Raw genomic sequence first — 27825 nt, forward strand, 5'->3', positions numbered from 1 at the left:
GATGCTCGCCCCAACGCTGCCACACGTGTGATGGCGGCCGCGCCGCCCCGCCCCGCCGCCGTCGCCGCCTCCGTTGCCTCCCCGCCCCTCTCCGGTAGGAATCGGCCGCTATCTCCCGCCCGACGGGGAAGCCGCGGGGCCGGAGCTGCCGGGGCCTCGCCGGCCCGGCCGCCACCCGCGGCGGAGGCGGGAGGTGTTGGCAGGGCCCGAGTGCCCCGCGCCCCCGCGGCTGGCGGGTGAGGAGAGCGGCGAGCGCTTCCCCCGGAGCGGGGGACCAGCCGCCTGCCTTCCCTCAGGGGCAGGATGGAGAGCAGCCGTAGCGCTGACGGTACGAACGCGGAGCCCGGTCCCGGCCCGTCCCTCGGTCCCTCAGGGCGTCGGGGGCACCGAGCTCCCCTGAGACCCGGGGACGGCGCTGCACGAGTTAAACCCGCCCGAGTCACACCTGAGGGGCCCTCAGGCTCGGGGCTGAGGGGCCCAAGAGGGTCGAAACGTGAAATGCGGTGATATTTTGGGTTGCCGCTGCATAGGTGATAAGCGCCAGTCATAGCTGACGTAGAAATTAAAAGGGAACCCTTTAAATACTCCTATTAGCGTGTTTCAGCCCTCAGGAGAGGCACAGCTACACCCGAAATTTGGCTCTGTTAAAATACGGTCTCCCAAAATCACGATTAAAAATAGCCCGTGGTGTCTGAAAATAATGGTGAGCAATTTGCCGTTCAGCAGATTTATCTTGGTAGTGTAATTAAGGCTTTCTTGTCTTCCTTTGGCAGGTTAATAGTTTTCCCAAGTCTAAGGCAGTGAACCTCAGGCAACAGCCCCCTCTTAATGTTCTTTTATTGCCCTTTTTGCTGTTACCTGCGAGGCAGAGGGCTCAGGAGACATCAGTCTTTGTCTTGCTCTAAACAATCTAATTACTCCTCCACCGGTCCAAGCTTATTATCTAAAGTTTCAGATGAGTCAGAGGTAGCGTTTTTCAAGAGGGTAAAAACCTTGGGGGCAAATAAAAATTATAAGGCTATAAAAGAGAAGAGAAAGGCAAACTATGGACTGTAATATCTGTAAGTGTGCCAGTAAATGTCATAGTGGAGTCCAATTCTATTGCCACAAGGCTTACATTTCTAATTTCCATCCTACTTCATCTCTCAAAGCTTGTGTGTTTTATCAAAGAGTTGTTTTCCTTCATTGCCACGGAGACAATTAGGTTACCAGGCGACTGCTGCCCCCCTCTACACCTCCAGATATTCCTTCCATTGGGTTTAGACAACAATGAATTAAGAAAGTTGTTTTGTTGTTTTGTTTTGTTTTGTTTTCCTGGAAGTTGGCTTTTTAAGTGCATATATGGAAGAGAATTACATTAGACTTAATTTCTAAACTAGACAGCACCATAGCAAAACAAACTGTCAATTGCAGATCATAATCTGAAGAGCCTGATCATCTCAGCTCTTTAATTATCTTTGTCTCAACTCTTTGGTTGGCTTTTGTCAAACACAAACTACACTAAATCTTTTACCTCCTAAAACTACTGACAGTGTTGCAAAGCAGCAAACAAAACCAGTCTGCTGCCTTCTGGGAGCTCAACAGTCCTGATAGACAACGTCTTTGTTTTTAAGCCACTTATACTGCACTGACAGAAGATAAAAAAACCCTAAAAGACATCCCGAGAGTAGAACTCCAATTCCTGCCATATGAAACTAATTGCTGTTATAAAGGTAATATGAACCAGAAAACAGTCATGAGGTGTTAAGTCATTGCTACAAATATTGCTGGTGCTCTGTGTTCTGTAGGACTGACACAGCATCTCCCAGGGAGGTGGGGATTTGCACCAGTCGTCTCACACATTAATCAAAACGTGGATTGAGTGTGAATGCAAAAGATGCAGCTGATTTCAGCTGTTGCTAGACTGCCTTTTAAGCTCTCTCATAATTGAATCTACTGAAGAAAACATTCACTCCTCAAAAAATGCACTCGTAAAATGTGAACTAATTCTAAAATTGCCTTTAGGAACTGAAGAACTGAAGAGGCATAGGAAACAAATTATTAGGCATATACTGGAAGTATAGAGGATGACATTTTATTTTAGAACCTCGAAAAATATTTATTGGAAAAAATGCCCATTTGGTGATTTCGAAATAGAAGTTCACCTTGTGAATTCTGAAAACTTAGAACACTGTAGAGGTTGGTATGAGAGATCCAAGTTAGGACAGCATCAGAAGGGTAGATGATGCTTCTAAAATGTTTGCAGGTGACCAGAAGCAAACTTCAGAATAATCATCCAAATAGATATTTTTGTTCATTTCGGAAAGGTTCATACTTTATAAATTAATTCTTCAGTTTCACTATGGAAGCCAAATATAAGTGTGGACTCCTTAGTTTATTTCTTCTCTTCTTGTTACAGATGACATAAACTGTCTGGTTCACCCCTGGTGCTCCATGAATGGCCACTGGTAAGTTATGTTTACACAGAAGTGCTATTCTCTAAGCAGTAGGAGAGAAAGAAAGCTTTAAAAGACTTTGTTTCCACTCGGATTTTATCTGATACTAATTTAATCAAGTTAAGATTTTATCTCCTTTAGCTAATCAGAAGGAAGTCAAACAGAGTTTTGGTTAAGTCTGTGGGTTTTGCCCTATCTTTTTCTTTTTGTCTAATATTGCCACTTAGATACATCTGAGAAAATGTAATTCAACTCAAAAAGCTTGAAGAATAAGCAGATTAAACACTCCTAAACAAACCAAATTGAACTTGCATCAGATTACAGGAAGCCAAGTCCACATGATGTTCACTGAGTGGTTTTAGAACATGACAGACCCAAGGTAAAAATTGCTGAATCTGAATCCTTAAACTTTGGCTTTGTGAACACTTGTGAACACAAGTTCATTCTGGTGTTCAGAGTGAGTTTAAGCCTATCCTTAACTGCATGAGTCTCCCAAGAACGTGTTGCTCATGCACTTAATTCATGGAAGAATGAGCATGTACTGAGCTCCTTAAAGTCAGCCCTGAAGGTGTGTCGTGTGTGTAACTGGGACTCATTGCAACAGGGACCTTATGCTATGGACTGTAATGGACATTTGCTTCCAGCCCTGGGTTTGACAATTTGGATTGGTTCCTTTTGAAATTTTACCATACACAGTGAGTCCTGGCACCACCTTCATGCTTCTTTTGAACTCTACATTCTGTGGACAGAAGAGTTATTCATAGGGATTATAAAATTTTTGGGGACAATAAATCTGTGGCTTTAGCCAGCTCCCAGGAAATTACAACTTTTATAAGTACTTAAAAGCAGAGATTTTTTTTTTGTAGTTTTTCAGCCTTCATGGTCTCAAAGAACAGTGTCAGCCACATATTCAGTAGTCTTTCAGGAGAGCAACAGAAACAGTTTAAAAAAAAAATGCAAGTGTCCCTGTTTCTTTTCTTTGGTTACAGCTGAGTGACTGTTTACAAACCCAGGTTCACTGATCCTTTTCCTCTTCTTTTTACCACCCTCTTTCCATTATAAAAATTTCTACTCTAGGTGGTTTAGGCAGAGTAAGTGTTATTTACAAATGAGTGACTACAAGCACCAAAGTGCTAGGCAATTAAAGGGAAAGGTCTAAATTTAGGCTTCTAAATTTATCTTCCCCTGATCCCAGCTGTATGTCTCCTCCTATTCCAATGGCTTTCAGCATCTGACTGGCTCTGGCTCTTGCCTGGCCCCCTCTGTGAGACAATTCTGCTCACTAAGCTGGCAGAAAACAATACTTTTGTGAAGATAAGTTTTTGACTGTCATAATCACAAAAGTACAAGTGTGGAGTAAGCTAGGAGCAGAGAGAAGAGGAGGAGGAGGAGGTAGTGGAAAATATCCCTTTAAGGAACAGAAACTGTGGAATGTCTCTGTCTTGTCCAACTGCATTTATTTAAATACTCTGAAGATTAACATTAGTCCTTCTTTTATGGAAACCTTAGCTTCTCTATACTGGTTTTTAAAAACAGACTCTAAATAAGATTTAACACCCCATCTTAAATTTTGTTTTTCTGGTCTAGTTCTGTTGCCTTTCAGGTACCTTTTCCTTTTCACTGACTCACCCAGTCTCACCAAAATTTTTGCTTATGCATATCTTTGCTGCACTTGATTATAAGCTGGCTTTGTTCCGTGCTGTCCATGCTGCAGAACAAAAGTGGGAATAGATATCTTCTAATATATGGACAAGTTTTCAAATGTTATCAGTAAAACTTTGCTAGGAGAGCAAAAAAAATCCACATTTTCAGATAAACATCAAAGGTTTATAGTATTTTTTCGGAACTATTTTGATTAATACCACACACTTTCTATTTTCATTTGCTCAAGTAATCTTCTCTATTACAAGTGGAATGTTCAATACATCAAGTTTTTCCTGGTCAATTTTGGGGGTTTATTTGGAAAAAATAATCCCTTGTAGCTATACTTATTTTTAAATAGATGCTTTGACTTGATGTTTTAGACAACTAAACCATTCAACTTTGGGGCCCTACCCTTTGATCATACAATTTGTCTTATCTGTGTTGAATTAACTTCATTAGGATCTGGCTATTTATTAATGAGAGTGACTGAATCATGGCTTCACTTTCTTGGGAAACAACGTGGGAGTTAGAATCATTGTTTCACCAAGACTAATAACACTGCAGGGATTTTTAAAGATAATGCTCTTTGTCCATGTCTATTTTGAAGGCTATTAAAAGTGATTATGTAAAAAACAAACTAAGGAGGATTTCTGGCTGTAAAAATAGCTTCTTAAGAATAAATATCCTTTTCTTGTTTCAGATCCCAAATTAGTATGTGGGTATTGAAGAATATGAAGTCCTTAGTTACAATGTTTGTAACCCAGTTTGATATTATTTAAATAAATTTCTTCTGGATGAGACAGTTTGAAGACATCTGTTGGGTTTGGCATTTATTTTATGTTGTGTAACTCTGGCCTTCTAATGTGACTGCTCAGACTTTCTTCGAAACAGCAAAATTTCTTTCTGTTATAGATTCCCCTGTATTATTGTGAGTCCTTTTTTTGATATACTTGTGGTACCTGTCTCTCTGTCTCTGATTAAAAGCAGGAGTATGGCAGCTTAGAAGATTCTGCTAATACTCAGCAGTAGTTACATTGATACCCTGTTTGAAAGCAGCTGGTTACCAGAGGCTGCAGCCAATATCATCATTTTGTTTGTGTTATCATGCTGAGTCCAAACTTTGCTGTTTAAATTCGACCAGATGTCCCTCAGCAGAGCCACTTTGAATCCAGCACATTGCAGCACAGCCCCATCAGTGCTGATCCCACTCTTGCACCCTTGCTTTTGGTGCACTCCTGTTGCCTTTCTCTCAATTACTGAATTACCCTGGAATGTTTGTACAATGCAAATAAACTTGTACCCTTATTAAAAGGGTTCCTTCCTATTTTATTTAGAGATACTTTACAGTAGTGGGAACAATGGTTGGGTGAACACATAGTAAGGAGAGCCTTTGTTCCCTAAACTTTCAGACTTCTGCAGGATTCTGTATTTGTATTCGATCCAAATTTAGGTTGTCTTTAAAAGTAAAGTTTCCCAAAACATAATCCCAAAGACCTTTCTGTGCACAGATTCCACACAGCACGTGCAAATCAAATATGACCTAATGCATCTTGCCTATAAGGAGAACAGACTCATGTGTATGTGAGGAAAGAGTGACAAATAAGTTCTGTTTCTGCAGCTTGTGCAGCACAGGCACACCTTGTAAAATAAAGAAGCCCATGTTGTTTCACAAATACAAGATCAGAGCACCCTGGACATTTTTGCTGAGTTCTTGCCCAAGACTTCATGTTCCATGAGTAAGATTTTCAGAATGTCTCAATATTTAAAAATCCACCCTAAAAATTGAGCTGTAAAATATCTTAATGCCAAGAGAGTGTTTAAGATTAGGGCAAGTGTTTTATCAAAACACAGAGGATTTGCTGCCAGTCCATTTGCCTTTGCAGTAGATAGGATCTCTATTAATGGATTTAGTCTTTTTTCTGCCAGCACAGTCGTTCCAGTGTCTAATCCACTCTTTGCTAATATTAGAAGGTATTCAGGCCTGAAATTAAAATGATGGTTGGCTTTGCTAACTTTTCAGAAATGATTTCTCAGCAGTCTATTTGAGTGTTTTGCACTTCCCTCCTTTGTTCCACACTTGATTAGTTGGTGTGTCCAGTGTCCCACAGAGCAAGTCGTAGTGGACTAATTAAGAACTACCAGGAGTTTCCCAAGTTATGCAAGATCCCCACAACTATGAAAAGCCTTTTCAGCTTCCCAGTCACATACTGTGAAGTGCCATAAATCAAACTTTTGAAAACACTCAAAGCTGTGCTACAGACACTTACGGGAATACTTTAGTTCCAGAAGAAATATTTGCTTTTGTTAAAGTTTACTGCTGTTTTTTCAGTACTATTTTTTCTTAGTTTAAATCTCACAAGCTACAATATTGGCATTCTTAATACCAAGAACATTGATTTAATGAGACACGGTCACTTATGCAGCATTGGTGACTTTGTTGTCTTCACTGTTCCATGGAGCTGGAAGAGTAAGCAAAGTGAGAGCAAGCACTGAGCGAGAGCTTGGGCAGGGGGAGAGAGGAAACTCCACCTCGTGGTTCCAGGTGTCGTGTTACTGCTCGGGGAGGGCAGGCAGTTATTTTTACCTCAGTGTCAGTATGGGAAAATGTGGAAGACCTCAACTTCTGTTGAAACTCTAGGAGATGGCAGGTTAATTGTTCAGGTGGGCCATCAGTGTCATCTCACACAAGAGACTGTGTGGCTGGAGTCCTGCAGGTGTCCTCACCCCACACCTCAGGCAGGGGATCACGGAGGTTGCTCCGTGTCACACTCCATGGACAACTCCCTAGTTGTCCTTATTGCAGAGGACAAATTTTATTACTGAAGTGTTGTATCACTGGGGAAATTGTTATTTTGGATTATTCTATGCTAGAGTAACATATGTTGTAGTTAACCATGAGGTTGTGTTATTAAAACAAACCCCAAATATTTATGTTGGGTGGCTGTGCTGAAACAATCAGAAGAGACAGGAGATAGCTACACTGCATGCTGTTGGAGTTAAATCCAGTATATACCATACTGTAAAATTACAGCTGTGAAATCCTGATAATTATCTTTGATTTTGTTCTTTAGCAAGGCTTCCTTTGTGCAAGAAAAAACATCTGTGATTAAATAGTCAGCTGTAAAAACAAACAAGAAAAATCCTCTCATGCCCAAGCATATCTTAAAGTAACAAATCATTCCTGCACCCTTCCCTGTGCAGCTGTCACTGTGCACAATTAACTGATATAGTTAATTGGCACTGTTAGAAGCAGGAGAGGTCTGGCCACAGGCCAGGGGCACCTTCTCTTGCTGCTGAAGGTAGGCATAAGGAACATTGGAGCCCAACAGCTTTCACAGGTGGGGTTTAATTTGGGTGAAGAAGCTGAGAGTTACCACTGGGTCTAAAACAAAATAAATAGTCTCAGACTAGCTAAGAACGTGGTGGACTTGGCACTGTCAGGTTTACAGCTGGACTCAATGATCTTGAAGCTCTTTTCCAGTCTAAATGCTTCTCTGACTCTAAGAATGAATTAAATTGCTATATTGGTATGCTGGTAAATGGAATAGAAGAAAACATTCCTACTGAACACATTAAAATAAAATAAAATTCAACAGCTGAGTTCAAACCCCGACATATATCACACAGAAAATGAAATGTAATTTTAGTTTTGAAAGACATAATTTAAACTAGCATACAAATATGTCTTCTCTTGTACATATCATGAGTCCTCTACCCAAGTGAGAGATTTCTTTAAACAAATAAATCTGCAGGTTTGAATACCAGCAGGTGATTGATTTCAGTGGAGAGAAAAGGTTTCACCCAGACATACCAGACTGCATTTTAACCAGCTCTGCAGGAGTCAGAGCAGAAGGGAGGGCAGAGCAGTAATAGCTGGTTTTGCAGAAAGCCTCCCCGAGTTGAAATATTTCTTTGGCTGTAAATCTTTCAGTCTCATACAGGGTTTAGTAAAACCTGTCTGAGACATGCATTTATCAGAAAAACAATCAAATTTCTGTGTGAGGTCATGCCAGTTCAGCACAAGTAAGGACCTATTTTTCTGTCCTATTATCTTGTTTGCATTTTAACATTGTATGTCATAAGGGTGGGTTGTTGTTTTTTTTAATATTCCTGCAATTTCATGCAAAAAGAAGAAGGAAAATACATTAATGCAAAGAAAATCCCATTTTAAAAATTGACAAAGAGGGCAAGAGAAAGTTCACGGTAATAAATAGTCTCAAAATAGTTAATTTTTCTACATGAAAAAGATTATGTTTTTCAGTGGCTCTCTCAGCAAACATTTAATGGATTGACAGAGATCTTGCTTAATAAAGATTGCCTTTTAATAAAAATGGAAAAGATTTTCATTGCATTTGAGAGAAGATGACCAACCATTATCTGCAGAGAGGCAAAAACGTAGGAAAGCCTTCTTTTCCTTTTAGAATTCACAGAAACTCTGTAAAGGGTGGAAGTAATCTCCAGGGCTCTTTAATTCAAATTCTCTCTAGTCCATCGTCCTGGTAGCTGACTTGCTAAACAGGCACATGACTTCACAGGTAGGTGTTAGTGAGATAAATAGTGAGTGCCTACACCACTTATAAATATTCATGTTATGTAACTCCCAGCAAAAATACATTCATTTCTCCCTTACATCCATTTAAACATTTGTAGCTTGCTTAAATAAACTGAACAGCCTGAGGTAACAAAGCTTAGCAAATCACTGTTGTTTATATTAATTTTGTCGACTAAAGAACTCTTGACCAGGTGAAAAAACAAGTTCCATGAATATTGCTAATTTCTCTGGCTGTGGGGAAGGAGCCTGTCTTCAGAATGGCCTTTAAATCTTTTTTAAGCCCCGTTTGAAAGCTACTCGAGAATCACAAAGCCAGAAGAACAGAGCAGGTGCTCTCTTTCCTCACTGCATGCTCACCACCCCGCTCCACTCTTTGCTGTGCCCTTCATCTCCTGTTTGCTAGACCAAACACAACTTTATCAACCTGTCCTTACACATCAGGTTTCCTCCCTGCCTTTCTCCCCCTCCTGGGTTCTCCTCAGTCCATGCTTAGAGCTGAGGGCTGTCAAAAGTCTCATGCAGTCAGGGGTTTTTTAATTTTCCGGGTGTATTCCTTAGTCAGTTCTCTCATTTTTTATTTTTTTCCCCTGGTAACATTCTAATGAGCTGAAAAAAAGCTTTGAGCCCTTTTTCGTCCAAAAGGACAAACAAATAGAATGTTGGTAGTCATTCTGTTAACTAATATGACATTTTTTCTTGAAATCTAAGGGAAGGATTAACTGTACAGACCTTTCTGAACTACAGGCAGGTTACTTCTGAGAGGGTGAAATTCGTCTGTGCTTTCTGCATGTATGGATTGGAAGGCTCTGCTTGCTATGTGGTATTGAGGTATTTTGGAATGTTGTCACATTTCAAGGGGTGAATAAGTTCTTATTCTAAATCACTGCCATTTAATTCATCCTGGTTGAAGGAGTTCTGTAACTCTTACTTGGGATGTATTCTTAGCAAAGAGAAATAAAGGCAGGAAATAAGGAAATATATCACAAATTTCTGTCATTACAAGAGCTGGAAACAGTATGTATGAGCTTCTTGTCTGCCATTTGTGTCATGCTGGGGTCAAGTAAAATGCTTACAATTAATATGTTCTTGCAGCTATGCTGACTTTAGTGTAACACAAATAACTCATTAATTATGTTCTTTTCAGACCTTGTCAGGTAGTTTAATTTATGGTGGACTTACCTTCAAAACCCAGGAGTTTTGTTTAACTCAGCTGACATACCAGCTGTCAAGTCAACCATGTGCTCAGCTAAGGGAATGTAGGACCAGGCAAGCAAGGAAGGGATTACTTGTCGTGAAAAGGAAAAAAAATCAAACTATGCTAAGGCCTTTTGAGCAGCCAGAAAGTATTTTGCAAAGAAGGGGGCAGGAAAAGAATGAAAAGGAATATAGTGCAAGACAAAATTTCTTGAAGCATAAAAGCCCCAGCAGGCTGAGAGGCAGCATGTTATTGAGGAGGTGCTGGGTACCAGCTGTATAGCACTGAGCAAACAGCAGGGAAGGAGCCTTAGGCCGTGCCTGCCTGCAGGATGTGTGGCTCCTTCCCTAGCACAGTATTGGTACTTGCACTTAGCCTGCCTTGCCAGTCTGCACATGAACAGCTCCAGTGACTAAACCTGTGCAAGCAGGAAAAATGTTTACAAGGTTATGTAGAATGCAGACTTGAAACAATAAAATAAGAACCCTTGAGGGTTAGTATGTTTTCATTAGTGCTTTAGGGTCTGCACATTTTGGACTACTCACATGGTGTAAAATTCTGTGTATGCCAGCAGTCCATTAATGCATTTTTTGAAATTTTGTAGATTAGTGTTTTATGAATATGCACTTGTTATCTTCCTCTGAAGTTCTCTGGAACTGTTTAGCAGGTACTGGTAACAGCATTTGAGTGGTATTTATAGCTTTGTTTGTCTTGCTCTCTCCTGGAAAAACTAATCTCTTAAACATTTCATTCCAGTATCTCAGATTAATTTTCCACAAATCAACCTCAAGCAAATTCTAGTGCAGACATTCTTACATTGCAGGAAGTATCCCAGCTCAGATAAAAGTGTTGTATAGATAGGACAAAGGGCAAGGGACAGTCATCTTTTTGCAAATCAGCAAAAGATAGCTGCAACCAGCATCAAGAAGAAAAATACATTACAATAAGTCAGGAAAATAACCATCTGCCTACCCCACTTACTGTTCCTTTAATAAGTTTAAATACCTTCATGAAATTTGAATATGACTTGTAATTTTTAACATCTATTTATTTTAGTTTTGTTTTTTCTAAGTAACTGCAGCAGAGAGCTTTCCTAATTGGTCCTGAAGTGACTTTGGTTTTTTATACTCTTTGCTGTCTAGAGTTTCCCATGTTTTATAGTTCCTTCCTGGAACTCCAGTTGTTCACATTCAAGCCTTGTTCCTTCCCACAGATACTAAAGAACAGTTTGATTCTTCTGTCTTTGCTGTTTATTCTACCCTATTTTGCAGTAGCAAGGTAACTGCAGCACAAGGGCCATAGGATCTCAGCTGGAGAGCCAGCCTGGGCACACACAAACACCACAGGCTTTGAGCCCCTGGATGTTCCACCAGCCTGGGCACACACAGAGCACCACAGGCTTTGAGCCCCTGGATGTTCCACCAGCCTGGGCACACACAGAGCACCACAGGCTTTGAGCAGCTGGATGTTCCACCAGCCTGGGCACACACAGAGCACCACAGGCTTTGAGCAGCTGGATGTTCCACCAGCCTGGGCACACTCAGAACACCACAGGCTTTGAGCAGCTGGATGTTCCACCAGCCTGGGCACACTCAGAACACCACAGGCTTTGAGCAGCTGGATGTTCCACCAGCCTGGGCACACTCAGAACACCACAGGCTTTGAGCAGCTGGATGTTCCACCAGCCTGGGCACACTCAGAGCACCACAGGCTTTGAGCAGCTGGATGTTCCACCAGCCTGGGCACACTCAGAGCACCACAGGCTTTGAGCAGCTGGATGTTCCACACCAGTGAGCAGCATCAGACACTGCTCCACAGCCAACACACTACAGGCCTTAAGAGAGTTTAGATTTTTGGTGAGACAAAATGGTGCTGCTTTCACTTTACTGTATTTTAGTTTGGGATCAAAACTTTTTATATCAACAGCAGTGTCATTCCAACAAACTGGTATCATCCCTTCAAAACCACCACGCTGATAACTTGTGCTCCCACTGATTTGATGCCAGTTCTGCATTTAACATTGGAGACGGGGTTTAGGCCTGGCATCAGATAATATTCTGAAGTAGGCAGCTGTTTCTAGGAAAGAGCTGAAACTATTTCTGTATCAAAAACATGATGACAAAAAATCAGCATAGCCTCCCAGCCAGCACATCTGTCACAGAAGCATAAAGTGTCCAACAGAAGCTGATCATTGTTTCAGCAGTATTGCCAGTTTCTCTTTTAAAAATTGGGGACTGTGTCCCACAGGTGAATGTTTATTTGTTTTGCTCAGATTATTTTATGCCTTCTAAAGAGGCAAAACCCTGTGACAGCAGTTCTTTTCCTCACATCCCTTTTTTAGCAGAGACTGTTGAAAATTCACATTTAAAGTGTAGATTGAAAAAAAAATTAACTGTGAAATAGATATTTAGCTCCTTTAATAAGCAAAACTATTGTCAACACATCCTGATAGACATTGCTTTTAATCGTAACAATATTTTATCTCCAGGCAATCTCAAAGTTTAATTAAGTTATGTAAAAGAAAGTTACGTTTGTGCTTTCAGCAGTCCTGTAGCTGGAAATTTGATGTAACAAATTCCTTATCTCTTTAAGTGTGCCTAGACAACATATTACTGTACTTAAAATTGCAATCTGCCAAACTGCTGAATTCAGTGAGCGCTTTGAGACTGCAGAGAGAACAAAAGCAACATAGAGAAACAGAGTAACATGCTTTTGTGTTTGAAATACCTGTAGATTGTATAAATTCTCATGTTAATCTGGTGCCGTGGAGCTTGAAATCCCACTGGGCCTTCAAAAAACTGGCATCTTATATCATCATTTTCATTATAATTAGAGTGATCTTATTTTCCTTCACAGTCGTGCTGGTTTGGGATGGGGTAGGGTTAATTTTCTTCATAGCAGCCACTCTGGGGCTGTGCTCTGGATCTGTGCCGAGAACAGTGCCGATAATTCAGGGGTGTTTTTGTTATTGCTGAGCAGAGCTTGCACAGTCACAGCACCCAATACAAGGCTTGAAGGGTCCAAGGCAACACCAGATTTGATTGGAATGTGCTAGATCCCATTTATAGCTGCTCTTGCTGTGGAGCTGTTGACAGGCTCTGTGCTTGCCATGGGGCTTGCTGCCTCCTGTACATTAGTGCTTGTTGGTGGCTGGCTTTTTGCTGTCACTGCTTGCTGTACCACTTATCTTACTCTGCTGGGCCTGGGAACATTTTGGTAACAGCAGTGTTTCTGTGTACTGGACAAACTGGAACTCCAGGGTGAACTCAAAGGGTCTGTGACCTGTGGATGAGTCCAGGCAGCAGCAGGACACTCCAAAGCATCCGTGTCCATGGAGAAGTTCAGAAGAAGGCAAGGAAGCCTCCAGCACTCAGTATTCCCAGGCAGTCTCCCATCCGAGTACAACTTCCAAGTCTTCCTTAAGGCCCTGTTGAAGAAATACTTCTTGATTCTCTGAAGCCTTTCAATCTTACAGAACTCCTGGGCTGTAGGAAGGATTGCCTTTGGTCGCTGGTATGAGGAGCCCATGTGAGTCACTGCCCTGACAAAGCACTGGTGCTCAGAGGAGTGTAACACTGCAAAGAACTGCATCACAGCAGCAGCCTGGTCACCTCAGAGGGCAGGCTGGGCACTGGCTGACTTGTCCCAGAGGACTGCCTTTGGTCCCTGACAGTGCAGTCAGCACGCCCTGTGCTGCCCTCTCCCCGAGGCACAGGCAGGTGTCGAGCAGGGCCCGGGCCCGGCCGCTGACGGTGGGGTGGGAGGTGATGCTCTCGTAGTCCGGCCGGGACAGCGTCTGCTGCGAGCGCAGCACGTCCAGCACGTGGTTCAGGCGTCCCTCTGTCATGCAGCTCAGTATGCTCTCTCTCTGGCAGGTGAGGATTTGACAGAAGTTTCCTTTGCAGCAAGGACCTGGAAACAAAAAGTGAAAAGGAAGTGGAAGGGGAAAAGAAAACAAAACGTGTTAAACTAGTATTATTTTCTTCCAGAAGTTTTTAGCAAGTGGTAACATCAACACCAGAAACATAAACTCAGTAGAGGAAGGAAGTGGGAAGGGTTAGTTTATTTGCATTCTATGTTCAAAACTAGTCCAAAGTATTTTCATCTTTTGTTTGAAACTCATGAAGATCAGATTACAGATCTTTCTAAAGATCATTAAGTGCTCAGTTTTTTAGGGGAGCAGACTTTCAGGTCTTTTGTGCTATTCACTGAGCATCTGTATCGAACCTCATGCAAAGCAGCTTGGCTTGACACAGATGAGAAAACTTTCTCCTGTCAAAAGTGGAAGGACAGACAACAGCTTAGGGTAGCGGGAGCATTTGAAACATGTAGCATGAAACTGAGAAAATGAATATACATCAAAGCCAAACTGATAAGAAAAGTTATACTCTTGGCAAAATGGTCGAGAGCTTTGGGTTCTGTCTCTTCACAAAGTGATTAGAACACTTAGTACTGATACCAGGGTTTTTAGTGTACAGGAGAAAATTAAGAACCAGAAGCCATGTTGCTTTGGAGAACATGCCTCTGTCATTCTGATTGTTGCTGTAGTGTTGTGTGACGAACTTTTCCTGCACGATCTAGTCTGTTGATTTATTCAGAAATTATGTCATCACTCAAGTGAATTGCCATGGAGAAGGATGGCCAGCTAGGCTGAGAACTATCATAAGCCAGATTGCAAAAAGTTAGCAAAACCAGCTCCCAAAGGTTCACCCACAGGCAGAGTGAGGCTTCCCAAACCAGCAGCTGAGCCTTTCTGCCTCTGTTCTGTAGGGAGACCTGAGACCATGTGAGTAAGGGAACAGAGGGCACCCTGTCACCTGTTTCTGTGGTCAGTAGCTACTCTTGTAGAGGTATACAATGCACAGCTAAAGACTGCAAAACAAATAATCCCAGACTTAAACAACTAATGTATTTCACATTCAATGTCTGGTGTATATTTTGTATTTTTATTATGGTCTTTTCAGAACCGTTCTCAGCCTCACAGTGATCCTGGAAAGAATGTTCTGGGCAATGACCCTGGAGCCAATGTTCTCAATGGTCATTTCCAAGACTTCTGGGAAGAGAGGAGCAGTTATACATAAATAGACTCGTGAGACATTTGTATCAAATTAGGAGCACCTATTACACTAAATACTTAAAAATGTGCACAAAATTTAGAAATATCTTAATATTTAGAAATATTTTAAACAATTTTATCGCTAAGATCTGGCCAAGGCAAATATTGCCAGCTCAAGCTGGGAGTGGTGCCTCACCTGTCACTGCTTGTCCAGGGTGCACTGGCTGTGGGCTGTGCTGGAGAGCCAGCAGTGGGGCCACATCCTGACTGCTTCGTGTGTCTGCAGCTGAACCAGATAGAGGAATCTTCCTAAACAAGTGTAGTTTTCTGCTCTCAGAGCCTGGATGATCTAGAAAAGGTTAAGATGAGCAAGATTAGACCCTTGAATTGAACAACAACAAACCACTATACATTTGTCACCCACTGCAGAAGACTGGTACTTAGGACTGACTTGAGAGTGCTTACTTATTACTGGCTCTTCTTCTGGCTCTTCGTTCTACACCATTATTCCTAGGAAGATTTTGGTGTATATTACTACACACACCAGACTTTTCCAAACTGCCTGCAGGAATTTGTTACTGAAGTCATGGAACGTTTTGTGCTGTGATGAGTCTGAGCTGTTGGTCAGAACTAAAGGGCTTGGAAATGCAGATGTTGCTACAAGTGAATTGATTTCCTGTGTCTCAACTTTTGTATCCAAAAGCATGGGAAGTACAGAAAATCACTTATTGACACAAATGTAAGCACTTTGATAGGACAAATCCACACTGGAAAGATAAAGGAAGTTATTTACATGGGAATGGTGATTATCAGGAATCATTCACACGTTCCTGGCAACATAGGCTTTTTAAAACATATCTCCTTTTCTTAGCAAATTACAGAAAAAGCAGTTATTCCTGGTGGCACAAAGCAGTGGGATTCCCAGGAGGGACTTGTTCTGTCAAAACCAACACTCGATATTTGATGTGTGAGGGAAAGGCAGCTCTATATTTACAGCTCAGTATTCTAGAAAAAATTAGCAAACCCAGCTTTTCTATCTATACATTTAATCAAAAAACATTGTGGTGTCTCTGGTTTCCTGCAGTGAACTCACACTTCAGATGATACCAGCAGAAGGCACAGCTTTACTCTGAGAAGGGACAATTTTACATGGAAAATAACATTTTTATATTGAACAACTAGTAATAGTTATGCTTTTCTTATAATAGCTGGAGCTAAACATAGTTCAAGATAGACACCTTTTCTTGTTTTTGCATTCCGTGGGATAGTATTTGACAGACCCATCTCAAGAATATTCTCTCTTGCTGCATTATTTCCACTGCTATCAAGTAGGCCAGTTGAGCTTGGCACTATGAAAGGAATTTTCTTGCTGATTAAGCGGTTGTTTTTTGGTGGACTGATGATCTGAAAGAGACCAAAATGGAGAAGAGTTACCTTCTTGGAAAGTTTTGTTCCAAACCCTTTTCTAAACAGGAGAGGTTCAGAACAAATCTGAAGTGGAAGATGTTGTTTTTGCAAGAGCCACGTCAGGGGCAGTTCTGTGAACCAGGTAAAGCAGTGGGGTTTGTGGTTTGCCTGGGGGAGTTACCCTGGGCAGGGACATTTTGCACTATGCATTGTGTTTGCACTGTGCATTGGCAGGGCTGTCAGGAGAGAGCAGCAGCTCCTGCAGACTCTCCTGCCTGTACTCACCTCTGAGTTGCAGGTGCCTGTCTGCAGGGTGTACGTGGCTGAGCCTTTGCAAGCATCAAGCGCTCTCTCCTGGCAGGAGAAAGCACAGGAACTCCAGTCAGGAGAGATGTGGGTTGTTCAAGAATTTATACTGACAATGGATGTTATACTCTAAGGTGTCCTCATATGTGCTGACAATGAATTGCACTGAGCAATTTTACATTTTAACACATGTCAGTGGGCATAGAATCTGACACAAAATTCTACCCTCTTACTGTTTCTGGTGTTTCACATTTATTTTAAAACCCATTTTTGACTCATGCAGCAAAAGGTGAAAATAAGCCTATATTGAGAGAGATTGGGCTAGCTATAACATGTTTTCCTTCAAGGATCCAAACAGCACAGCCATGCTCTGTTAGTGTGCCAAACTGTCTGCAGTAAGGGTGTGTCAATACTTGTAACTGTTTTCCCATTCCTACATCCACAACAGACTGTTAAACTATTTTTTAGTTTTATACTTCAACAGTTGTGAAGAATTTTCAAGAAACTTCAGTATCATTTTCACAGTAATTTGAACAGTTTGAACAATAAATAGTGCTCTTCACTAATTCAGCAAATAGAAAAATAAAACCTTGCTCAAGGGCAACCAAAGCATTAGATTATGGAATATTTGGTAATAAACTTCAACAGTAGCAAAAATGACTTTGACTATAACTATGCCAGCTACTAAACCATTGATCAAGTCTGTTCTACAATCCCAAAATGTGATTGCAACAGGTAGAAATAATCCCTCACAGAACACTCCCAGGCCCAGCAATGAGAGCGAGGGTGCAGCACGGGCTGTGTCACTGCAGGCACAGTCAGAGGGCTGGGCTGAGGCTGCAGCTCATTCCTGCTTTCCCCACCACCACTGGCTCAGTTACCTGGGTAGGAGACAGCTCTGTTTGGGGCAGTCACCTTTGGGCCAGGTTTCCCATGGCATTGTAGACATACATGGAGTTAGCTGTCCCTCAGCTGTTGGCCATTGCCAACCCATCCCTGTGGTATCAGAGAACCCTCTGAGGCTGTAGGACAAGAATTGCCTTGCTCCTGAAAGCATGTCAGTGTAGGAACAGTGCAGGGCACAGAACAGTGCTGATGTGGTACTGCTGCAGCAGGTACAGACTGTCCAGGTTTGGAACTACTTGGTTTGGAACCAGTACACACAAAACTGTCCTTGGTTCTAGCCCTACTCTGAAGGACTTGAGGCTAATATTTGTTCTTACTCACATGGGTTTACCAGGCTGATGACAGGTGGTGACTGGAAAGAAGCTCTCATATTTTTAAAATAGCAGGTATCAATTGATTTATTTTCTAGAGAACCTCCCAATATATTTTCTACAGTTTCTAAATGAGCCTGGAGTGCCAAAGGGTATGCTCCAGCTCTCTGGTGCAGCCATTAAAGCAATCAACACAAGGCCTTTCCTGGGTTTGGATCATAAAGATTGTAATTGAACAAATCAAGTAAAATCCTTGTAGGAGAATGAAACTTAATTTTGCACTAACCTTTGCATCCATCAGACTGTAGATTGCTGTGGAAATTACCTCCTTATTTATACTAGTCAAAATTCCATTTAGCAGATCTACACATTCTGCAGGGGTAATAAAGCATTATAAATACCACATTGTGTATGAAAACATATATATATTTAGACATCAGCATGTTGCAACTAACTTCACTATTATATTGAGAAGATGTATGAACTAGGCAAAATGAGTTTAACACAACTTCCACCTCATACTTTTTCTTGGTTTCCTCTTTGACCTGATTTTAAAGAACGGTTCCAGTCACATGAAAATCATATTTTCTTAAATGTTCACACAGATGTATAAACTTAATTGCAGAATGTTTACTCAGGACTCAGGAAATCCATCACAATAAAGCTATATGCAAATTATTTCCTGAGCATTTCAACTTCAAAAGCCCTCAAATATCACAATTTTAACATTTCTCAGTTATCTTTTTAAAAACAGATGCTAAACATACCAATTCCACTAAAGTAGACAATGATAGCACACTTCAAAAGGAACTGGTTATGCATTGGAATTGAGAAATGCTTAGGGCAGTTTGATCTTTCTTAAGCTAGTGTAGATACATTAGATATGTGTATATATATGAACAATAATCTCCCTTCCTGTATTTTTACGTTATACTAAACAGTTTTGGAGACAAGTAAGGCAATTTCTGGTAAGAAGTTTCAGTCAGAAGGAATATCTCAGGTACTCCAAGGGTCTAAAGCCCCCTCCCACCTCAGCTGTGCTGCATCTGGAGCGCTAAATAATGGTCCTGGAAGGACCCTCTCCATCACAGATCTTACACAGAAAGCACATCCTGAATGTCACCTGCAGTCCGTGGTCTGTCAGCTGGATCCTGATGCCAGCACAGAGCAATGAGGTGCAATAGTCTGTTCCTCTCAGGACAATTGCTTGGTATAAACTCTTCTGAAAGGCCAGGCCGGGAACTGCAGCAGATTCCTGTCAGAGCCTCCAGCAGGGCTGTTTGACCTGCAGTTTAAAAGAAAATGTCACTGCAAAAAATATTAAAGACCTCAGAACTCTCTTTAAATTACATTCAGCATAAGTCATATTTTGTCTTTTAAAACAAAGACTGCTTTTTTAAAAGCAAAAATGTATTAACACTCTTTTACCATAACCTTTAACTGTAGCTATAGCTACTTATTGATTGGAACAGGATATTTCAGGATAAACACTTCTGTCCAAACACTGAGTCATAAATGGATATATAAACCTGCATTGTAAACTACACGCACAGAACCTCAGGAATACATGTGATTATTCTAAGCATAGTTTTGTAAAAAGCCTCACTCTTGCATTATAAGAACAGAACTCCTACTGTACAAAACCCCCAGCTGGAGCAGCCTCAAGGTGGCAGCCACAAGCTGTACACACATGGAGATATTGTTCTGGGCAGTGTTTTTCAGGGGTTCTCAGTGTGTAGAATGCAGGAGTCCTTCCATCAATTTTGCCATGCAGAATGAAGCTTTCACTGATCTCCACTTGCACGGAACAGAGAGCATTCCTAGAGCCTTACACCTGCATCCTTACACAAAGAAAGTAAGGATGCTTCCTGAAGAGGATTCAGCATGAACTGACATTTCTTGATTGGTATTTAAAACTCATGGCAACTGTAAAAATTAGTCTTATGCCCATTCAATTACTACCTGTCAGTTAATAACTGACAAAGGTGAAGTGATATTCCTGCTCCCTACAGGCAAGCTGAAACCCAGCTCAGTGACACGGTGCCTCAGCAAGCACAGGGACATGCTACAGATGGGAGAAGAGAGATCACTTCTTTGGAAACACTGAGGGTTTGTTGAGAAATCCTGATCTTTACATCCTGGAATGTGGAGCTTTGTGCTGTAAGAGAAGGCAAAGGGACATCTGAAAAGACAGTGCTGTTTGTATCATAATTTCCCTAAAATAAGGGAATTTGTGGACAAGATTCGGACAATAAAAGGTCTGACATGAATAACAGAGATAAATACCTTCAAAAGGTTTCTGTCTGCTTAGGCTCTCCCAACACATTATTCCAAAACTGAAATAAAAACCCAAAACAGTGAAAGACCATTCATTAGTTTGCAATCTGTATCTGTGTTCTCATTTCTAAGAGCAAGTTTATTGTTTTAAGAAAAAGGAGTTTTTTCAAGACAGTCTATCCAAGGTCTGGCATTTTTACTGTAATGTCTGAAGATAAGTATTTTGGCAACATTGTAGAGCGTAGCCTGGACTAGGTATGACCTGCCCTTAAAATTCCATTCACCTGTAAATATCACCTTCCTGGGAAGGAAGGCCTCCTTCAAGGATTTCGGGAGCGAGGTACACTAAATCCTGGCAGCTCCTCTGGTTCTGCAGTGCTGACCTCAGCTGCTGTTTCCTCCAGTTGGTTAGACCATAATCTGATATCTACAGAGAAAAAATCATTTGAGTAACAGTACATCAAGTCTTGGTACTAAATGTTGACTCTTCAGATAAATATATGCAGTTGGATTTTACATTAACAGATGAAAAGTTGAAGCTCCTACCTTGGCTCTGTACTGTCCATCCAGCAGCACATTGGAAGGTTTCAGGCTGCAGTGGCAGGAGGCAGGCTGGAGGCTGTGAAGGTGATGCAGCCCTTCAGCCACATCTGACAGGATCCTCAGGAGTAAGGGACACGGAAGTTCTGGGTACAGCTGACGCTGAGTTACACAAAATACAGGGTTTGGTGTGAAATTGGTGCTATTTATGTTTTCATTTGACAACAAACAGAACCACCAAACAGAAGCACAATCCAGAAACTGAAGAACAGATTGTGACCATAATTTACATGCTGATTGTTCTTGGTTGGCTGATCTTTTAATTAATTTTGCCAGCCAGAAGATGACACCTTTTCTGTACCTCATGGACGAGCGAGTGCAGGGATCCATTGTCCATCCATGCAGTCACCAACCCCACGAGTCCATGGCATTGGTAAATCCCCAGGGGGGGCAGGAGACGTTCAGACTCACAACCTCTGACACCTGCTATATCCTGAAGCAGCAACTTCCACTCCCTGTAAAAAAGACCCAGTTAGAGGCAGGTGAGAGTGAAGGGGGTTCCAGCTGGAGATGAGACACTGCAGGATGTGGAAATGAGAGAGAACCATATGGTTGATCACAAGGCAATTAATTCTACCAATAAACACGTATTATGTAATCTTCCAAACAACTCTAAGAAAATGAAGCAATCCCTCGTGTAGTGTATTTTTGCAATATAAAGACCTCTGGATGTTTTAATATGGACATAAGAGTACAATTTGAAGTGGGATTGAAGTGTGAAGGCAGGAGAAAGCTTGTATTGAGTCCTTTTGCTGTAAGTGACATTCCCATTTCCCAGGAAATGATGTTCTTCCATGCACATCTCACTGCACTGTAATCCTGCCCATGTTTCCTACTCTCACCTGTACGTGCTGGTTTTGATTAAGTTCAGCTCAGATCTCTTTAGGGACTTCCAGAAAGATAATCCCACACCATGCTGGGATTACTGATCAGGGTTTGTATACATTAGTATAGTACACAATTAATTACTTCAGGAGTAAGCTCTACTCCTACCAACAATTGTCCAAAGCCATTGTTTGTGAGCACAGGTGCCTCCAGGCTGGAGCTGTGCTGGGGTCAGACGGCCCCGGCCCCGCTGCAGGTCTGGGCTCCCCCAGGGGTCACTTGGCAGATCAGACACCCACCTCTCTGTAGTGTCCTGGCTGCTCAGCAGCTTCACAGAGATGGGAGTGTTCCAAGAGATGTGGAAGGCTTTGAGTGCAAAGCCTGAGCCTGTTCTGGTCACTGTAAAGCTTTCCAAATCTTCCTGGGCTACCACAGGCAGTGGATTGGCCATTTCTTGATGGCTGGAGGGAAAAAGCAGAAAAGAAAAATGTTCTAAGAACTACTTTTTGTCACTACTACCAAAGCACAGTGAAGTTGCACCACCCCTTACTTCCCAAATAACTAATGCAAAAGCCTTCCTGTATAAAGACAGGAGAAATGCACTAATTGCCAAGGAGTGTCTGGACCTAACTTGCCATCTGAGGCTGCAAGGTGCTAATTAGTTGCTCATCATTATTTCCATCTGATGACTTTGAAATGTTAGGCCATTATTTATATTAAAATGTGTGATTTTAAAGTGATACTGAATTTATGTGGACAACAAACTAGCATCTTACAGTTAGATTGAAAAGACAATTATTCAGTAACACATGTCAGCATGTTCTGCATCATTCTTGCATATCTTCTTTAATAAATCACATGTGAATGCAAAAGCAAGGTAAAAGGCAAATTTTCTGCTGTTGTAGACAGGCAGAATTCTGATAAATGGAGTTGTGTCTTTACAGCAGCCCCTAATTTGGCCAGTACAGTCCCTGTACAGCCCCTCTCCAGGCCCAGCTGCACATCTGAGACACTTTGCATGGCAACACATGTGGATTAGAGAGAACTTCTGCAAAGCATCACTGTCCTACCATGTGAGTACCAGTTTTAATTACATCTCTGAAGCTCCATTAGACTAGAAGTAACAACAAGTCAGTGGTGAAGGAGGAAAACAGGCAATCTAAGAAAACACATGGCATAAAAGCATTGGTAAGGATCACTGCAGGGTCAGCAGTCAGTGGGGCAGAACTCAAAGTGTAGCTCAGCAGACCTGGGCTAGAAAAGGAATGAGATGAGGGGACTGAAGTAACTGTGAAGGACTATTGAGTGTGAATTGTGCTCTACAAAAATAGTTCCTGGGATGCAGAAGGCCTGAAAGTCTTCTGACTTTGAGCAGAAGTGAAATAGAAACAAAAACCAGAAGATAAATTAGCCCCTGATCTTGGCTGAACTTGTGGTTCATGACCAATTTACTTTCAGTTAACCTCAGTCTCTCCCTGCAGGCACATCCACAACCAGAGGGGTACTAAGCTCAGTTTTGCACCCAACCATACTCAAAATGCAAATAAAAATGCAGCAGCTGATTTACCAGTTCAGCTTTGACAGCATTTCATTCTGATAGGAAAGCACAGTTGAACTTTTTGCCTTTTGTTATATTATTGTAGCTTGAAAGCAGTAACTGCCTTAAGTGCTTCTCTAAGGGCTTCCTTAAAGAATAAACCCAGTATGGTATGAGGCTGACAGAGAGTTTAACAGTTTCATAAAATTTGAAAATATTCCTTTGAATGAAGATAAATTTCCAAATGAGCCATTTATCCCTTAAAGTTGCAAAGACAGACCACACAGATCTACCAATCTTAAATATAAAGGAGGTAATCAAAAGGCTGTCAGCAGCAAAATCATGTCTCCTTTTTATTATATACAGCAATAAGTAATAATTTAAATGGCTAAAAGAATGTACTCAACTCCAAACACAGTGCAAGGAAGATCAAGTAATGAATTTAGCACCTAAACCATTCCTGAAATAAGTTATTTTTATTTAAAATTGAATCAGATAAAGATATAAGAATTTTTTAAACTCTTGCTAACTGGCTACTTAGATAAAAATTAAAGCTAATCATCAGGTCCTATTTTGGATTTGCAAAACCTAATTTAACTAAGGATTTTTTAAAATCAAAATGAAAACCACTTCAACCTTCATAGTTACAAACCATGTCATGACATGCCAAGGACCATTCTCCCTGTGTCTGAGTTGGTACATCTGTTTCTATACCTCAGCATCAAGTGATTTGCTGAAAATCTCCAAAAGAGTTTAACCCTAACATGAGAAATGTTTTATTCATGCAGGGTGCTACCCAAATTCCTGAAGCAGTTGGAAGGTCTAATCACTGAATATGGAACTGTCAAGGAACTACAGATAACAGTCTCTGTAATCTCCAGATTGCAAGGTAACAAAGACATTTTTTCAATAGTTCTGCTCTTTTGAATGTTTTTTCTCCTAGATCCTTCTAAAATCTCACCATCAAATCCCCAAACCAGTATTCTGTAGGTGACCTATGCAAGGAACAGTTTAGTATTATTTTTCAGTAAGACACTAAGAGTCTGGGATAACTTTGCCATCCTGTCCCGGCTGTGCAGGGAGGGGCATGAGGAAGACTCTATAAAGCTATTCATTTCAAGTTTCTAATTATAAAGTAACTTTTTAAAAATAACTCATAGCAAAGATATTTCCTTAGTACGAGAGAATCTCTATGTTAACATATATAGATGTCTCAGGAAAAGAAACTGGAAATAAAAATCAGCTTACCTCTGGAAAGAGAAGCATAAAAACTGTGGAAGGATGGAGTGACACTGTTGCAGGTGTGAGCCGGCTGGGAGCTGGGCTCGAACAGCCCGAGCTGTGCTGCCCTGAGTCAGGGCTGTTGATGTGCCTTCCCTTGGAGCCTGTGTTGATGTGCCTTCCCTCGGCTGTGCTGATGTGCCTTCCCTCGGAGTCTGTGTTGATGTGCCTTCCCTTGGAGCCTGTGTTGATGTGCCTTCCCTTGGAGTCTGTGCTGATGTGCCTTCCCTTGGAGTCTGTGCTGCTGTGCCTTCCCTTGGAGCCTGTGCTGCTGTGCCTTCCCTCGGCTGTGCTGCTGTGCCTTCCCTCGGTGTTTCCTGGTTCAGACTGTAACTCTTTAGTGACCGCACACGAGCGCGGTTACACACGCAGGGCTGGGAGAGCCGCTTTTCCCTCAAGGAGGAATGCCAGGAGGAAAGAGCTGGCAGGGAAAAGCGCCGTGTTGGATCCAGCCAGGCTGGAAAGGGCAGGGCTGCACACACCGGTGCTGAGCTCTGCCCTGGGTCAGGCTGACAGCACAAGCAAAACACCCTCAAACTCTTTAAACCCGGTCGATCTCAAAACAGGAAATAAGTGCCGGGTTTCTGTAGGTGTGGGCACAGGGGCGAGGGGGGGGCACAGAAATCTGGCTGTGCAAGAGCCCTGCTGGAGGGGGGGTTCTGGTGACAGTCAGGGTGCCCTCATCACGAGAGGGGCAATGGCACGCTGGGCACACCAGAAATGCAGGCAGGGAAGGGAGAGCAGTCACCACACCTCAGGAGTCAGGAATGGTGGAACTGCAGCTGAAATACCAGAGTCAACTTTAGGGCCCTCAGTTCAAAGCAAATGTGGACAGACTGAAGAGGATGCAGCAGAGCCACCAAGGTGGGGCCCTGGAGCACAGACCTGCCAACCAGGGGCTGAGTGAGCCAGTCCTGCCTAGGCAGGGGCAGGAGGCTGAGGGGATGTCAACTAGAATACCTAGGTCAGGTATGAAGATAGACAAATTCTCTCCATAGTGGCAGACAACCACCAGTGGCACAGGCAGATGTCTCTGATTCAGAGGTTCAAGCCAGATGCTAAAAAAACCATTCACTGGTGGGTAATGCAGTACTGGAATGGGCCACTCAGGCTGCAGAGTCTCCATCCTTTAAAAGGTTCTCTAGACTTTGCTAGACAAACCATGGCTGACCTGACCCAGCACTGCTGGTAGTCCTGCTTTGAGCAGGAGGCTGGGCTAGAAAATGCCAAAAGTCCAGTGTATTTTTAATTTTGTGAAAATCCTATAAGGCCTAATTGTGTCCCTGCTGGGCCCCCAACATGTACCTTCCCACTGAAGGCTGGTGGGACTGCTGGGTGCAGGGTGGGGACTTTAGGAAAGAGCAGTCCTTTCAGCTGATCACACTTATGCAAACTTTCTGCTCCGGGAAGATTTTCTATTTATAGAGGCTGACATAAAACCAGTGTCAGTGAATGAAATTCTGTTTTGGATCAAATCCTAACCCCCCTCCACAGGGAAGGAAGGAGGAGCAAGGCAGTTGCCTAATCCTCCTGTGACCATGGGAAATTCCCTTTCATCAGAGAATCCTGTGGCTGGTGCTGTGTGGCCCCAGAGGGGGCACTGCAGGGGAAGTGTGCAGGGGTTGTTGCTGGCAGCTCTGACCAGCATCAGCTTTCCCTGCCCAGCACACCCCTCCAAAAGTGAAACCACTCTGGGGGAGCAGTAGCAGCAAAAGTTAAAATAGTGGGCTGGAACAGTCCTAGAGAAGGCTGGAAGTATGTCAAGTTGTTTTGTTGTGCCACAGGATCCCCTTCCCCTTGGCTTTATCCACACCACATTCATTTTTGTCCATAGCCTACACTTCCCTAAGAAGTCCATTAAAAATGTTTTGCCCTGTATAAAGAATCGGCCTGTCAGGCTCAGACTGAATCACAACTGTTCAAAAGCCTTTCAGCTAATTAAAGGAAGTTCTTCAGGGGAGTTTGTAGACGAGTTTTAAGGAATTTTACAGAAATTCTTTGACATTTAAAGTAGTTTTAGGTACTTCTGTATTTGTAGACTATCACATGCTGGGGAAACAGAGTAGTAGAACAATCCTGCATTTGTTTACTCCTTTCAACTATTGTTTTCAGCTTAAAAAAAACCCTTCAGTATAAAACTATAAAGCTTAATTTTAATCCATAATTAGAGAAACCAGAAATATACAGGCCAAGCAGTGCAGGTCTGAACTAATTAAACATAATTATTATTGAACATGTTAATTAAAAACCCCCAGTATTTTACCTATACATAATTTATCCAGAGAAGTTTAAAGCCTCTCTCATAATACAGAAGCTTATAAATAACAGGCAAGGAAAAACCTCTTTAGGCTCCCATGAGGACTGTCTTGTGCAGTAATTAGTTAAGAAAACAGAAGTTTAGTTTGACAGTCACACAGACTGAACCCAGTTACAATCAAATTCAGAACAAAGTGGATCTTTTAGAGGCAGCATTAAAGGACCACAGCATTAGACAAAGCCTTAAAGAGTGAGTGTGCACAGTGAGAGAATGACACAGGAACAGGAGACCAAAGCATTAGGATGACCCAAATACCAAAGCCTCTGATGCATGATCAGTAAACACTTCAATATTTCAGCACAGTTCCCAGCATCATGTCTCAATCTGGTTATTCCAGTTAAGCATCTGTGCAGGATAACTTTGGCAGAGAGGTTGGTTCAAAGGTGCCACTTTCTTTGGCATCTTGTCTGGGTCAGGAGGCCTTACCAGGAGCTGATGTTAGGATGCTGTAGGATTCAGATCTGTGGGTTACAAATGCTGTGGAGTTCATCTTCACAAAGCCTAAGCTGTAGTGCACGAGTGCAGCCAGTGATATGATCACCTTGCTCTAGGAGAGAGGACTCCAAACTCCAGTACCTGCCCACTGTAAGGGGATACTTTAAAATACAACAAAATTATGGTGTCCATTTTCCATTTTATGGATTTGCAGTTGAACTAAGGCTTCCTTTTCTTTTTTCTTATGTTTTCTTTTCTGTTTCTTCAAATGCCCATGCCATGCTATTTTGGAAAATATTGCTTACATTCATCTTGTCATTAGTGAGATGACTAACCAGGAGTATCACAGCTTCTGGCCCTGGGCAGTTTCCATATGGTGAGTGGTGCCAAGCACCTCTGCTAATTAAATTGTGCCAAAGAAAGTTGTTAATTCTTTATCCAACTGTTTGAATAGTGAAATCTTAAATGGGTATCACATAACAGTTCATGTCAGTGGGAACAAGATGAAGAACTCTTAGACTGCAGAGAGCTTAGTGGATCATACTTGTTTAAAGTGCCCTAGTCCTCATCCCAATTGGCTGTGATCTGTTTGGGAACACAATGAAGTAAACAGTACTAAGACAGGGTGGAGGAATGTTAAACCTCCAGGTCCATCAATTATGTCCCTGCAGATAAATAGTTCTAGTGAGCTAATGCTGAAATGTCAGAGGCCTGGATTGTGAGACCTTGTGTGAATGTGTG

The 27825-nt window shown here is 42.0% G+C and overlaps 2 protein-coding genes across 3 annotated transcripts in view; one reads left to right on the top strand and one right to left on the bottom strand.

Moving 5' to 3' along the window:
* Positions 1-31: 31 nt before the first annotated feature.
* OSGIN1 (oxidative stress induced growth inhibitor 1) overlaps positions 32-27825 on the top strand; it is a 62570-nt gene continuing 34776 nt past the window's right edge. Inside the window, 4 exon segments of the mRNA XM_064670597.1 lie at positions 32-94; positions 2399-2447; positions 22459-22505; positions 22507-22587. Of these exon segments, the coding sequence (XP_064526667.1) occupies positions 2438-2447; positions 22459-22505; positions 22507-22587 (138 nt within the window). The 5' untranslated portion in view covers positions 32-94; positions 2399-2437.
* On the bottom strand, positions 7100-24433 carry LOC135421830 (receptor-interacting serine/threonine-protein kinase 2-like). Of its 2 annotated transcripts, none has more exons than XM_064670600.1 (12): positions 24300-24433; positions 21814-21967; positions 20991-21144; positions 20636-20791; positions 20374-20516; positions 20099-20148; positions 18936-19097; positions 18099-18184; positions 16575-16643; positions 16121-16286; positions 15079-15231; positions 7100-13738 (listed from the first exon to the last, which is right to left on the bottom strand). In XM_064670600.1, exons 2-12 carry the CDS (start codon positions 21963-21965, stop codon positions 13434-13436), a joined length of 1596 nt encoding a protein of 531 aa, XP_064526670.1. In that variant the 5' UTR covers positions 21966-21967; positions 24300-24433; the 3' UTR covers positions 7100-13433. The 2 variants fall into 2 exon arrangements, with proteins under 2 accessions (XP_064526670.1, XP_064526668.1); XM_064670598.1 differs by having other exon boundaries at positions 21814-21975; positions 24300-24380.

The sequence above is a fragment of the Pseudopipra pipra genome, chromosome 14 (assembly GCF_036250125.1).
Source record: "Pseudopipra pipra isolate bDixPip1 chromosome 14, bDixPip1.hap1, whole genome shotgun sequence".
NCBI classification, from domain to species: Eukaryota; Metazoa; Chordata; class Aves; order Passeriformes; family Pipridae; genus Pseudopipra; species Pseudopipra pipra.

Coding starts and splice junctions, on each gene's coding strand:
- LOC135421830 (XM_064670600.1), bottom strand. CDS start 21,965: ATGGCCAATCCACTGCCTGTGGTAGCCCAGGAAGATTTGGAAAGCTTT. Junction 20,149..20,373: donor CAGGAAGGTGATATTTACAG/GTGAATGGAATT, acceptor TTTTTATTTCAG/TTTTGGAATAATGTGTTGGG. Junction 19,098..20,098: donor CAGACAGAAACCTTTTGAAG/GTATTTATCTCT, acceptor TTTAAACTGCAG/GTCAAACAGCCCTGCTGGAG.